The sequence below is a fragment of the Lutzomyia longipalpis genome, chromosome 4 (assembly GCF_024334085.1).
Source record: "Lutzomyia longipalpis isolate SR_M1_2022 chromosome 4, ASM2433408v1".
NCBI lineage: Eukaryota > Metazoa > Arthropoda > Insecta > Diptera > Psychodidae > Lutzomyia > Lutzomyia longipalpis.
The window spans coordinates 14,977,638-14,991,861 of record NC_074710.1 but is presented as its reverse complement, the minus strand read 5'-3'; the positions used below and the strand labels follow the sequence as shown (position 1 = coordinate 14,991,861).

The 14,224-nt window shown below is 34.8% G+C and overlaps 2 protein-coding genes across 3 annotated transcripts; both read left to right on the top strand.

Moving 5' to 3' along the window:
• Positions 1-206: 206 nt before the first annotated feature.
• On the top strand, positions 207-11,041 carry LOC129796666 (uncharacterized). 2 transcript variants are annotated; one of them, XM_055838786.1, is made up of 5 exons: positions 207-382; positions 510-1,642; positions 5,739-7,839; positions 9,340-9,471; positions 9,694-11,041. In XM_055838786.1, the coding sequence occupies exons 2-5, from the start codon at positions 593-595 to the stop codon at positions 9,708-9,710; spliced, it is 3,300 nt and encodes a 1,099-aa protein (XP_055694761.1). In that variant the 5' UTR covers positions 207-382; positions 510-592; the 3' UTR covers positions 9,711-11,041. The 2 variants fall into 2 exon arrangements, with proteins under 2 accessions (XP_055694761.1, XP_055694760.1); XM_055838785.1 differs by having other exon boundaries at positions 9,340-9,487.
• A 991-nt stretch (positions 11,042-12,032) lies between these two features.
• Positions 12,033-12,948, top strand: LOC129796665 (uncharacterized). The gene is made up of 2 exons (XM_055838784.1): positions 12,033-12,424; positions 12,489-12,948. Exons 1-2 carry the CDS (start codon positions 12,178-12,180, stop codon positions 12,740-12,742), a joined length of 501 nt encoding a protein of 166 aa, XP_055694759.1. The 5' UTR covers positions 12,033-12,177; the 3' UTR covers positions 12,743-12,948.
• Positions 12,949-14,224: the final 1,276 nt, after the last annotated feature.

Below are 14,224 nucleotides of genomic sequence, written 5' to 3'. Positions count from 1 at the left end.
TTTGCATCGCCTTCAGGGCATAAAAATGACGATTTCCCCGGAAAATTGGGTGGAAATAGCGATAAAATCGCGAAAAACTAGCTGTGCGAGAGAGATAGTAGTAGTTCACGTGTGAGAAAACGAATTGAGATGGTACGTGTGACACAATACCTCCGTCTCACTTTATCTATGAAATAAGAAACAAAACATCGCGGCTCATTCATTCGACGAATTTGACAAATGTCAAAAAAAGTTTTTTGCGAAAAATCCGTGTGAAGATTTTTTTTGGAGGAATTTTCTGAGCTAAAAAGCGCCCCACGGTGAATGCGTAGGATGGTAAAAAGTGCTTCGGATTGTGGTGCATGCGAGTGTGACTCAGGGTGCGCGCTAGACGTCCCAACAGGTGAGAAATGCGAGTGGGAAAGTTGTGGGGAGAAAGTGCTGATCTTGAGTCTTTTTTTCCCATCATCGCGATGACATCATTATTTGGGTTCCTCCACCTAATGAGAACTCTCTTGTCTTATTTGCAGAAGTTCGGCAGTCAGACTAGCCGGAGAGGCGACGTGTGTGTTGCCAGAGGGGTGGGGCGCCACACGGTCCGGAAGAAGGAAGGATGGAAGTTACAGCGGCCGCTGGGAATGGTGTTGGGGATCTCCTGAAGGGCACCACTGAGGGGCTCTCGAAGCGTGAAAAGTGCAATAGGAATGCCGAAGTGGCGTGCAGTGGGGGGGCAGCAGGTGAGGAGTTTGGTGGTGAAAGTTCCGACTCAATGGAAAAGTGTGATGTTAGTCCGGAGAATAGTGCAAAGAAGGATACGCCCCCGGAGGCAAATGGTGGACCCCCCAGTCGGATGACAACGTCTGCTTCGGCAATCTTGGCGCAGCAGCCCCAACTACCCGGAAATGTGCAATACGGGGAGATACCGAAGAGTATTTCCCTCTTTGAGGTGTGCGCCCCCAATCAGGAAGGCTCCCAGCCGGCACCACCATCCCCCAAGCACGCAATGGCCTTCACAATTGACTTTGGGGGTCGTGCCGATGAGCAGCGCTACCGCAGTATGTATGAAAAGTTCCAAAATCGCCATCGACGCGGAGTTTCCCTGACAAAATTCGACGTGCCTCCGCCACCAGCACGTACGAAGATCCCCATGAGCGCCAAATTGCCCCGAAAACAAATCCCAACACCCACACCAGCCCCAACAGCCCCATCAGCCCCCGAGAAGACCGCAGGGGTTAAATTGCGCGACAAGAGTCGCCTCCAGGCCCCGCAGGATGCCTCCAAGAGGCATAGTTGGAGTCCACGTTCAAGTACAGCAGTCCCAGCTGCGGCTCCTCCACCGGAGATTCGCACAAAATTCACCCCACGCTCCCTGACACTCGCCAAAGCTCTCGAAGGGAAGAAATCATCCACACCACTAACGTCCGAAGCATCGTCTGTGGAGGAAATTCCCTGCCCAGTGCCTCCTCTGCAGGATTCTCTCCATCCTGGGGAGGATCAGGTCTCCGAAGCGGGCACATACACCCTCGATGCCGACAACTACACCGAAGAACAAAAGGAACGCATGAATATTGATCTGCCGGAAGATTTGGAAGTGCTGCAAATTAGCGAAAGTCCCGGAGCAACAAAGCCCGAGCGCCCAACTTGCTTCGAGACGAATTTAGAGGTAAGTCAGCCCCTCTTAGTTGATCAAGTAGAGAACACACCTCAAAGTGGTGCCCACAAAGTGTCCCCCATAAGGGTCAATGTCGCATTGCTCTCTTACTTCCGGTGCGCGTGAAAGAATTTACAGGAAAAAGACGAAGCGTAAGAAGTAAAAAAGCCCACGCAGTGCCAAATAAAAGTCTGTTAAGTTTACCCAAAATGCGGTGAAATCTGCATGGAAATGAGCCAAATTTTTTTTCCCTGAACGGAGGGACAAAAGTCCTGCCAGGATGGACAAAAATACGGAAAATTTGCCTTTAAGCACGTGCGTGGGAGGATTCTTTTCTTCCAGGTTTAAATTGCGCATGAAATTCTATTTAAGTATTTGACCTAAATGATAGTTTGGGGATAGGAGATGGAAGATTTATGGCTTTTCTTTAATATGATGCTCTTGAAATAAAATGATTGCTGGCACTCAGAAGAAGGGGAAGGTGGGTCAGTCGAGATGTTTTGAGAGTTGGAAGAGAAGTAAAATAATTTATATAATGTCGATTTTTGTCGGAAAGCCTGAGAAACATTCAGCAAGAATTAAAAAATCTTTAAGAAAGAAATATAGGTACTAAAAATACTAAACTGAAAAACACTCACACACAAAACTTAAAGAAAAATAAAGCCTAACCCAGAAAATTAGGTCTAGCTGAAATTAATAACAGATTAAGAAAAACACAATTCTAGATCAAAAATCTTAATCTTTCTTAAAAAAAAGATTATTATTTGCTTTAAAAAAAACCTTTAATCTGGTGTAGAAAACCTAATTATTAAGTACTTAATTTAAAAACTTAAACTTAACTCAAGAATCTAAAATTTGCGGCATAAGAAACTTGGGAATAACTTTTTTTTTTAATAAAACTGCCCCAAAAACTTAAATTTTACTTAAAAAAAGGAAATGTAGTTCAAGAAAATTCAAAACTGACTTAAATGAAACTCAAACATAAATTAAGAAACTTAAATCTAGATTAAAAAACTAAAGCCTGATTTGAAAGTTTTTAATACGGTGTAAAAGACTTAAATCCGCCTTGAGAAACTTAAGCTTAAAGGTGAAATTTACTAGTCAGACAGACTTAAGATTCCTTTAAAAAAAACTTAAGTTTCCTTAAGATTCTTAAAGTTTTCTAAAGATTATTTCAGTTTTCTACGAAATATCTTATGTTTTCATATGATTTCTTAAAATTCCTTAAGAAAAAACTTCAGTTTTCCTAAGAAAAATTTAAGATTTTTAAACTTTCTTAAGGTAAAAAGAAGAATCTTAAAAATTATCCTTTAATAAAAAGGACGAAAAGGGAGTAGAGTGTCAGTAACCTTAAGTACAGGAAAGTAAAAAAAATGCACCTAATTGCTTCAACCTCTAATATTGATTTGTCAACAGACCTGAAGATCATCAAATCAGAATCGAAATGTCATTAAAAAGTATTGAAAAGACAAGAAAGTTTCTTCCCAAATTTTCCTCTTAATTTTCATTCAATTCTGCTGTTTAATCAATCGGAGTTTATCACAAAATTAATCCCAAATTCACCAAGAAGATTAAAAATTCATTCGCATTTAGTTTATTTTGTTGAACTTGCATAACAATTAAATCTAATCTTTCTTTGGCTTTCTTTATCTCTTATCTATTGAGATTTTCTATTATTCAAGAAGACAGGTTATTTTGCAAAGAGAAGAAAATAGTTTTTGATGTTTTTTTTTCCGTATGTAGAGAAGACAGAACCACTTAGCCCCCAATTTAAGCCATCTAATTCGGATTGGATACGTTAATTGAATTTGAAAATAATAAATGGGAAGGAATGTTTGCTGAAAATTGATGGTCAAGGTGAATGATGAGATGATGGATTTCTCTCAAGGGGTGATTATCTGAATGAAATTATTCGGATCTTCGTAAATATTCGTTATTATTCGTTAATATTCATATAAGTAGTTCATCAAAGAAATCAAAATATTTGATTTTATTCTTAAAACGACTAAATTTAAGGAGTACTAACCTGAAAAATATTTAATTCAAACTCAAACAAGGTTAAAATCAAGCCAAAAATAGTAAATTCAACACGAAGCGTGCTAAATTGAAGCCTAAAAATGACTAAAAGCTTAAAGGTTTTTAGCCCTAAAACGGCAAAGATTGAAAAACAAACACTTAATTTTTTTTTTAATTCAAGCCTAGAAAGGACAAAAAGTACTCAATTGAAGCTGAAAAGTAGTAAATTCCACCTTAAACGCGTTAAATTCAAACCTAAAAGTATTATTTGGTTTTCAACCCTAAAAAGGCAGTCTTTAATCTCAAAAAATCTTAAAATAGTTTTTAATTAAAGCCTAAAAAGGATTAAAACTAAAGTCTAAATAGTAGTAAATTCAAGCCAAAGAATTAAATTAGAATTAAAATATTCAAATCTTCATAAATATTCGGTTGATTCGCCATAATAACCAAAATATTTGTCAGATAAACTCCCCCTGATTTCAGTGCTTTTTTATCATTTTTCTGTGAGCAACATTACCCGGAAAAAATTAAAATCTATTCCATCATTCAACTTTGACCTCCAAAATGCATTTTTTTTTCATCTCAAGATTTTGTGGGAATAAATTTTAATTAATTTGTTAATTGTGAGATAAATATTTCTCTCTCAATAATATTGCATTTCCTCTGCAATTGATGATGATACTAATGAAGAAAAAAGCCCATCAAACCCATTCACTTTCGCTTCAAAATTCAATGCGAGAGCAAATAGTAAATTAAATCATCTCACGCCGCTAAATTCAATGCTCTTCTTCTCCATTTTCTTTAATCACCTTAAAACTGATGAGATTTTGATAAATTAAAGGTGAAAAAAAAAAAAGATTTTCACAGAAAATAAAGAAGAAAAAACTTGCAGCACAAATGAACGTGTTAAAGAGCCCAAAATTGCGCGCTTTAGTTTGGGAAAGTTTGTTGGGTTTTTCTTTGCTTCTCTTCAAGGTGAAATAATTGTATTTATTGTCTTTTATAAAGTTTTTTTTTCTTGCAACAAAGTGGTGATTTTTTTTTATTAAATAAAAATAGAAATTAATCTTTCCGTCGCAAGAAATTAATTAAAATTCAACAATGGCTTTCATTGAGCAATTTTGCGCTTTAATTGCAAATTATTGGGTATTTTTTTGGGCATTATTATGTGTTTTGGAGGAAGAAAAGTAAAGTAAGAAATACCTTTAAAGGAGGTAAGAGTACACAGTGGGTCAGTCTTGATGCTCTGTTATTGAGATTTTTTTTTTCATAAAAAAAAATTTAAAACAAGGAAAAACTATTAAAACAGATTTAAATAAAATGAATTTTAATTTTAATTTTACCACATTTATCATTGAATTAATTTTCCTCCCAAAAGAGTTTTTGAATGAAATTCTGTTCTGAAATCTGAAATAGTTTGTCTGACTAGTAAATTTCACCTTTAAGCTTAAGTTTCTCAAGCTGGATTTAAGTCTTTTACACCGTATTAAAAACTTTCAAGTCAGGCTTTAATTTTTTAATCTAGATTTAAGTTTTTTTTTAGTTATGTTTGAGTTTTATTTTAATCAGTTTTGAATTTTCTTGAACTACATTTTCCTTTTTTTTAAAGTAAAATTTAAGTTTTTGGGGCTGTTTTAATTAAAAAAAAATAATAAAGTTATTCCCAAGTTTCTTATGCCGCAAATTTTAGATTCTTGAGTAAAGTTTCAGTTTTTAAATTAAGTACCTAATAATTAGGTTTTCTACACCAGATTTAAGGTTTTTATTTTAAAGCAAATAATAATCTTTTTTTTTTAGGAAAGACTTGTAGGCTTTTTTGGGTATAAGGCTTTTATTTATTTTTAGTTTTTTAGCCAGTTTTTACTTTTAAAAATTTGGTTTAAGTTTTCAAAATAAGGCAAAAGCTTAAGTCAATGATTTTTCCATTAAAAAACCGCTGAAGATTGTCTCAAGATAACTCTTTAATTCTTTTTTTTTGTAGGTATTGTTTTTGTTGTAAAAGGATAATTTTTAAGATTTTTCTTTTTATCCTAAAAGAAATTTTTAAAAGCAAAAGAATAAATTAACACACAATAAAAAACTTCTTTTGCAGACATTCGACTACGATTTATCATCCCAAAGAGACGTTGATGGAGACGACAACCTGGTTGTGGTGGAGGAGGGTATTGCCGGTAGTCCAAAGGAAGGAAAGTCTGGCAAGAGGAGGAATGTTCTTGAGATTTCTTGTTCGCACGAAACATCAACGGCAAAGCCAAAAGTATCGTACTTGGAACGCCTGAAGAATCGCGTGAAGAACATTAGTGATCGTACATTTCACAAATCACGCTCCCCGGACAAGCTGCTACCCTCACCGGATGTTGGGACCTTCACGAGTGTTACCACGAGTGGGATATTGAGTGTTAAGCCCACGTTGGAGAGTAATCCGCGGCTAACGCGACGGAATAGTTTAACGAAGAGTCAAATTGATAATTCGGAGTACGTTCAGGGGGTGAGTAGGTTGAATGTTGTTGCTGGGGGGGTGAGCAGTGGGGGTGAGAGTGTGAGGTCGTCGCCAAAGAGGGGGATGGAGTCAGCAATTAAATCGGCAGCCACGAAGAGTGATTGGATTCAGGAGTGGGCACGTCATGCGCGACAGCATTCAGCACAAATGTCACGCAGCTATACGTTTGAATCGCCAACGACGGAGGAGGGTCTCCCGGGGGCTTTTGTGGCGGATGGAATGAGCAGGAGTGGCTACGAGGGGGGTGCTTTTGCACGTGGACAGTTGGGGCGTTCATCAATGCGGGGGCGTTTTGACTACGGGGGCAGTGGCGGTGGGTACAACGAGGTTCCGGAGAGACGAAGACGCGAAGTGTTGGAAAATCGTCCTCCTGTGAGCCCAACGAAGATTCCCAGCCCCGTTGGGACACTTCAGCGACGCCCAAGGAGTCGTAGTAGTAGCACACGAAGTCACCAAGGGAGTCAGACGGACTTGAGCAATGACACCGATGTGTATTTGCAGAAAACAGCAGCAGCCATAACGACGCTGCAGAAGATTCATCGGGATTCCCTGCAGAATTCCCCAAAGAGCCCGGAAAGTCCCAAAATCATCTCACCTGAATCGGGGCGTTCAGCGGAGGAGTATTTGTTGCTGCAGCTGGCACGAATGCACAAATATCACCGAAGGAATCACTCACTTGATGGCACGGAGGGAGCAGCACCGCCTCTTGTGGAATTCCGGAGGCACGCGCGACATCATTCGTATGAGAGTAGCGAGAATCTTCCGCCACGTCCAATGCGAACGGCTCTACAGAGTTTTATCGATGGTGAACGTGGCACGGACTTTGGGGATGTCGTCGCACGGAGACGCCCTGAATTGATTAAACATACCTCAGCGAGTGCTGCAGCAGCAAAGGAAGCGATAGCGCAGCAGCAGCAGAAGGCCCAATGCTCCCCTATAAGACGTTCAACGTCTTTCTCCGCCAAGACGCCCAATCAAACAGGAACACCGCGAATGCCGTCAAAAATCCCCCCTAAAACGCAATCCATCCAAAAGTCAGCGAGTAGTAGTAACTTCCGGACAGTTGTGGCAACATATGGGGATGATGACATCATGGAATTCATCATTAATGACAATGTGGACCTCGATGTGGGACAATTGTCGTCTGGATCTGATCTCAGTGGGCAGGAGGAGGAGGAATTTGGCGCGCCAGCAAAACCCATCACAAACACCCGATGCAATAAAGCCTTCCTCATGCGTATGGAACAGAATCGACGGCCAGTGTCGCATCAGGGTGCAAAACCCGGTGCAATTGCATGCCCAAACACCCCAGAGATGCGTCGCCGGGAGCCAAATGTACGTACATCCTTCCGGGAAAGGATGTCAATGCCACGTGATTCGAGCTTAAATCGCATGAAGCAGGATCTAGCACGGAGGCAGCAGCCACAGCCACAGCAGCAGCAACAGCCAAAGGAGCAGCAGCAGCTGGCAAAGGTTCAACCGCGATATATGGATATATCAAAGTATAAACCCGTAACGGGGGCGAATTTCCTGAAAAAGGACGAAAGTAAGAGCTACTTGTTGCACAGGGAGGTGAAAAAGAGCCCAAGTAGTGCTTCGGTGAATCTCAATAGGGGCGATGCACAGAGAGCAAGCAATAGGAGTGTCAAATCAGCGGGTATGAGACCATCATCGGGGAAAAAGGAACCACCAGGTGAGTCCTCAAAGTTTTTTCTTTATTGGGATTTTGTTAGAGTGGAGGAGCTGAACATGGCCAGAAAGAGAGTGAAAGTGAAGAAAATGAAGGAAGAGATTAAAAGAGAAGAGAATGAAGGAAGAGAGTGAAAGAAATTATTTCTAATTAATTAAATGAAGGAAGAGAGTGAAAGAAATTATTTCTAATTAATTAAAAAAAGAGATTTTCTAACGTTACAAAAGGACATGTCAAGTAATAGAAAAAAATACCTAAACGGTTAGAAAAATGCGTCAAATGTTGAAAAAGAATAAAAAATAAATAAAAGAAAAAAAAAGAATAACTAAAAAAGAATTTTAGAATAAATTAAAAATTTTATTATGAATGTTTAACGTTATGAAAGAAAACGTCAAAAATAAAAAAAAATCACTTTAAGGGGGGTCTCTTTTGAGAGTTGGTGTAATTAGATGTTTTTGTTTTTCTTGGGATTTTTCTTTAAATTGGTTTTCCGGTATTGGTCCCATCTATAGAAGAGTAAAAAAATCACTTTCCGCCATAATAGGTGCGACGACATTTTGTAATTTTCTTCAAAACACAAAGATAAGTTTTTCTTAGGATCTACTGGATGGATTTTAATGGGATAAAAAGCAAATGAAAGAGGAAGAATTAGCGGAGAATGTACCGGAATAGATTTTTGAATTTCGACTAGGAAGCTGAGAAGAGTAGAAAAATATTCTTATTGAATTTTCTCGGCCTTATAATTGAAATTCTAAAATTTGTTCCGGTACATTCTCCGTTAATGCTTCCTCTTTCATTTGCATTTTACCCAATCAAAATCCATCCAGTAGATCCTGAGAAAAACCTTCCTTTGTGTTTTAGGGCATAAGTAATAATCCTTAAAGTAATATCAAATGAGAAATTAAACATCAAATGCTAGGAAAGAAATGACAAACATTAGAGAGACATCAAACGTTAGACAAAAAGCAAGTGTCAAAACTTTGAAAGAACTTAACAAACAAACTACAATTGTTTAAAAAAAAACCGTCAATTAGGGTTTTTTTTTAAACGAAAAAAAGGTATTATTTACAGTCTAAAATGACACAACCTTAGATTACTTTAACGACTTGAACCGTTAGAAAACATTTAAAGTTAGAAAAAAATTAAATGCTAAATGTCAAAGAAGTTCCAAATTGAATAAATAAACGTCAAATGTTTGAAGGACAATGTCAAACGTCAAATGCAACAAAGAAAATGTCAAATATCAAGCTTTATAAATGTCAAAATTTAAAATAAAACTCAAACGTTAGAAAATACATTAGAAATCACTTTTCACATAGCTTGCCATGACGGAAAAATAATCCTTCAAAAATATTAAATCTTTTTTTTTTTTTAATTATTATCTGAAATAAATTTAATTCTTTTTTTATGAAAAAAAACCGTCAAACGATAAAAATATCAATATCAATACCATCCTGTGAAGAAGTAATTAAACAATTCCTTTTTATTTATTTGCCTCTGTAGCTCCGCAGAAGCAAGCGAAAGAAGCGGAATTGGCCATGTGGAAGCGAAGGGCCAGCTATGACCCCATGAAAGCTGCCTTGGAGGGAAAACGGAAGCAGGACGAAGCCAGGCGATTGGCGCAGCAGCAACAAAGTAAATTGGGTGAAAGGTTTGAAGCTTTTTTTCTTATCTGCTTAATGTTGTACATATATATTTAACTAACAACCCACGCGTGCAGATTTTTTTAAAGTCTTTTTTCTAACCAATAATGCGATAAATTTGCTTTTTTTTTAATTCGATTTGAATGAATTCGGTGAAAGAAACAAAAATGATAATTTTCAAGTGAAAAGACGTTAATTTTGATCTTTTTCTCAGTTCATCGGCCGTCTTGAGGTCACAATCCTTCCACAGTGGTGTCTCGAGTCAACTCAAGGCGAACCAAATGGCAAAGACAACGATTGAAAATCAATGGACGACGCTAGCATTGAGCGACTCCAGTGATGACAATGAATCATAAAAACTAATGCAATTTTTTTCCTCATCATTTTATACATAAAAAAAAAACAAAGCATAAGTTTTTCCCGTAAATCCTGGCACCTTTCCGCAAAGAAAAAAGAAATCCAACAAGTCCTCTTCCACTTTATCCACAAAAAAAAACTTTCTATAAGAAAAATTAACCTCCTTTTAACTAATTTTTAAACGAAAAAAAAATCATTAGAGTTTAATCTTTAGGCCGTGAATGTTGATTTTTTATTAATGAAACTGCATCCCTCCTTTCTTAATTTTTAGTAAAAAAAAGAGATTTTTTAAAAAATAATATTGAATTGTGATTAATGACAATTTTTATTTATATTTTTTTCTCATTTTTTAAATTAATCTTTGTTCATTGAAATTGTCTCGTTTAAAAAAAAATTGCAAAAAATCATCTTTTTATGTATTTTAGAAAAAAAAAAACTTTTATAGCGCAAGAAGTCAATATTATTGTCAAAATGTATTATTAATTAGAAAATTAAATATTTCTTTTTAACTCCTATCCCAGTTCACTTATTCACTTAAAAAAAAAACTAAAAATTGCATCCTCTTTTTTATATAGAAAAAAATTAATTAAAAAAAATCTTCATAATGATTTAAATAAAAAAAAAGAAAACAATTAAAACATGAAATGTTAAAGAAATTATTGTGAAAAGAAATGCAATGAGAATGATAAGAAACGAAGAGAAAACATTAAGCGCAGCATAAAATTCAAAATATTAATCACTAAAAGTGATTATTTTGAGTTTTTTTTCTTAACTTTAAAAACTCCCCTTTCGAAAGAAAAACGATTAAATGATATTTCCTTATATTATTAATTTTTTTTAGTAGCTACCTTAATATTAACTATTTTTTAGTAAAATAGTTTTTTAAATGGTTATTTATTGCTATAAGGAAAAAATGAAGGAAAAAAAAAGAAGAAAAATTAGAAACGAAAAATGCAAATAATGTTGCTTCAGTTGATTGTTACGAGTTTTTAGTTTTAGGTTTTTATTTTATTTTTTGAGAATCCTTTCTGTCCATTATTTTTTTAAGTCTCCCAATTTTATTTCCTTTTTATCTCAAAAATCCTTTCCATCCTCGCGAAAAGAAAAAAAAATCATAAAATGCTTGACATGAAATGTTTCTGTGCTGAAGCTTTAAGAAAAAAAAAGAAAGAGAATGGAAATAAATCAAAAATAAAACGCAAAAATTGAGTTTTCATTTTTCAATGGAAGTGTTTGATTTTTTAAAGGAATTCAGAGCTTTCTACAAGGGGCAAATAATTAACGGAATATAAAACGACAAAAAAATTATTCATTATTTTATTTATGGATTCTTAGAGGGAATTCATGAATAGGAAGTTTTGTTTATTTTATTTAATTTATTCAATTTGCGGAATATTTTGTCAGCAAGACTTTCAAGTTTCTTTTATTCTGTAAGCAAGTTCAGTAATATTTTATTAAAAAATCATTATGATTCTGTTTTTAAATTTTTCTTAGAGTTTAAAAATATTTCAGATTCTTTCAAGAATATTTTACAATCTCAGAGAATTTTTTCAATTTTCGTTTTTCTAATAAAAAAAAATCACTGAATGAACTTACTGACAGAATAAAACAATTTGCTGAACGAATAAATTACTTTGCTAGAAGAACAAATTATTTTACTCCAGGAATATTTTTTGTTGACTGAATAAAATTATTTTGCTTGAAGAATAAATTAATTTCTGACAGAATAAATCATTTTGCTTACAGAAAAAAATATTCTGATTACAGAATAATATATTTTGCTGACAGAAGAAGAATAAATAAAATATTTGACTAAAATAATATTTGCTTGAAAAAAAAGAAGTAAATTCCTATTTATTATCTTTCTGTGTGATCAAAGTATTTAATTTTTATTACAAAAAGTTTATTCTTTTCCTGGCATAAACGTATTAATTTGCAAATAAATATACATTTTTCTCTCACTTTATCTGTACATAAACTCATCAATATTGCTCATTTTTTTGATTCATGCAAAAACTGATTCTCAGAATTTCATTTGAGCGATTAAAAGTCTAAATAAAATCTATCTTAATGGCCCTAATCGACCTTATCAGCAACAAATACAATCGCAGTCACAATAATATTCAACCCGAATGTTTTTATCAGTACACCAACACCGAAAAAATCCCCTTTGCTTGCAGAAAAACCTTATTGACCAATGTTGACTCATCCAGCTAAGCGGTTTTGCTCCGAACCGGAGAGTTTCAATTTTTACTTTTAGTCTCTTCGAAGCCTTCGAAGCTTTTCGCTGAGTGAGAAAGAAATAAAAATTTGTGATTTTAAATACTTTTAAAGGGAAAATATGAAGATTTTTGTGATTCTTTTGATTGTTTTTGCCACAACAAAGGCAAAATATCTCTTTGACGACAATTTCTTGGATAGCAGTGAGGAAGATCTTAATGATACTCCGGATTATCACATTGATTTTGTCGCTGTGAACAAAGTGTCGGATTTCACGGAGAGGAATCCAACGGCTGAGCTGGAAATGCTGAAAATGTATTCAGACTATCGTGGTCAAATCAATTATTCCGTTGGAGCACGTCAGAGAGGTCAGGACTCTCAGGATTCTCCTGAATTTTATTTGTAAAAAACATCTCTTTGTTTTCCTTTTAGGTGATCGCCTCGTTGGAACAACATCGGGGAAGAAGAGCTGGCCTCGTCCACAGAATGTTGCCCTTGAAATTCGGTATCCAACAAGTGGTGTTGGTGCCCTCGTCACCTACGTCTCCGTCAACATTTCCCAGAGCACCAACCTAGGTCAAGCCTACATTACAAGGGGTGGTATCCATCAGCGTAACATCACCGTTGTCGTTGAAGCCCTTGGGACGACTTTTGTGAATTATGTTTGCAACATTTTTGGCCTTTAATCAATTTTTTTTGTGCGCAAGAAGAAATTTTATCACTCACCTTATCACACGCACACAGAAAAAAAATCCTTATCAGAAGATATTTTTTTTTCCTTTCTTTTTTTTAATATAGAAAAAGTGTATGAAACAATGACAAATAATATGTAATGAAACTCGCTTTTTTCGCAAAGAAAGAGTAATAAATTTTAAAATAAAATTCGTGATAACAGAGGTGTTTCAATGGTGCAAAAGCAACAATTGTTTTTTAATTTGTTTTTTTTATTTAGAGATTTACAAAAAAAAAAGATTTTTAATAGATTTTCTGTAATATGTATTATTATAGCCAAACAGAAATTATAAAGATAGGAAATTCATTTATTTTTCCATCAAATATTCTTAAATTGTGCCAAATATTTCATTTATTGTTCTTCTGTCAGCAAAATATATTATTATTATTTATATTAATATTAATATAATATTATTAATATATATGTAAGCAAAATTTATTATTCTGTCAAAAAAATAATTGATTCTGCAATCAAATTGTATTATTCCTTCGGCTTTGTCTATTCTTTATTCAAAACGTAGGTTCTTTTATTCTCCATTAAAACTATTTTATTCAGTCAGGAAATTAGTTTATTCTTCAAGTAAAATAATTTTATTCAGTCAATAAAAGATTATTCTTTCGGTAAAATAACTTATTCGTTCAGCAAATTCTTTAATTCTTACAGAAGTTTTTATTATTCGTTCAATGATTATTTGCTGAGATAGTTTATAAATTTTGCTGATAAAAAATTAAAAAAAAAAAGAAAATCATGTGTGAATGTACTGATAAAACTTTTCTCAATTGCTTTATGAATAAAATATTAATTTCCAACAGAAGAAAATATATCTTAAAAATTTGCTTTCAGAATAAAAGAAAAAACTTAAAGATCTTGCTGAATAAAGCTGAATTTTAAATAGAATTTGCTGACAAAAGAATATTTAATTAATGAAATATGTAGAAAATTTCACAAGAAAAGCTCAATTAGTTGGTATACCACAATCGTGGCATACCAAGTATTGTAATCGTCGGAAAAACCGACCCCCTCAGATCGGGCTCAAACTTGGTATGAGCATGTTTTAGACATCCCACATTACGAAAATGGTGGTGGAAAATTTTTGATCCGGCCGGCCTGCCGGTGCGTCCCAAACTTTGCCTTATAATTCGAGAACGGTAACAGATATAGACTTCGGGTTTGAAGTTTTCTATAGAAATGTGGGTGTAAAATTTTATTTTTTCGCATTTTCAAAATCCAAGATGGACGCCGTCCGCCATTTTGAACTACTGTCAACCACTTCCCTTAAAGATAGCGTTTAGCAAATATGGCGGTCTAAAGCAAAAAGTGTTTTTTCAATATAACTTGAGAACGGCTTGACCGATTTTGACCATCTTGGTATCATATGAAAGGTATTGAAAAGCTCTACAACTGTCTAAAACATTTCAAGTTTCAAAAACATCCG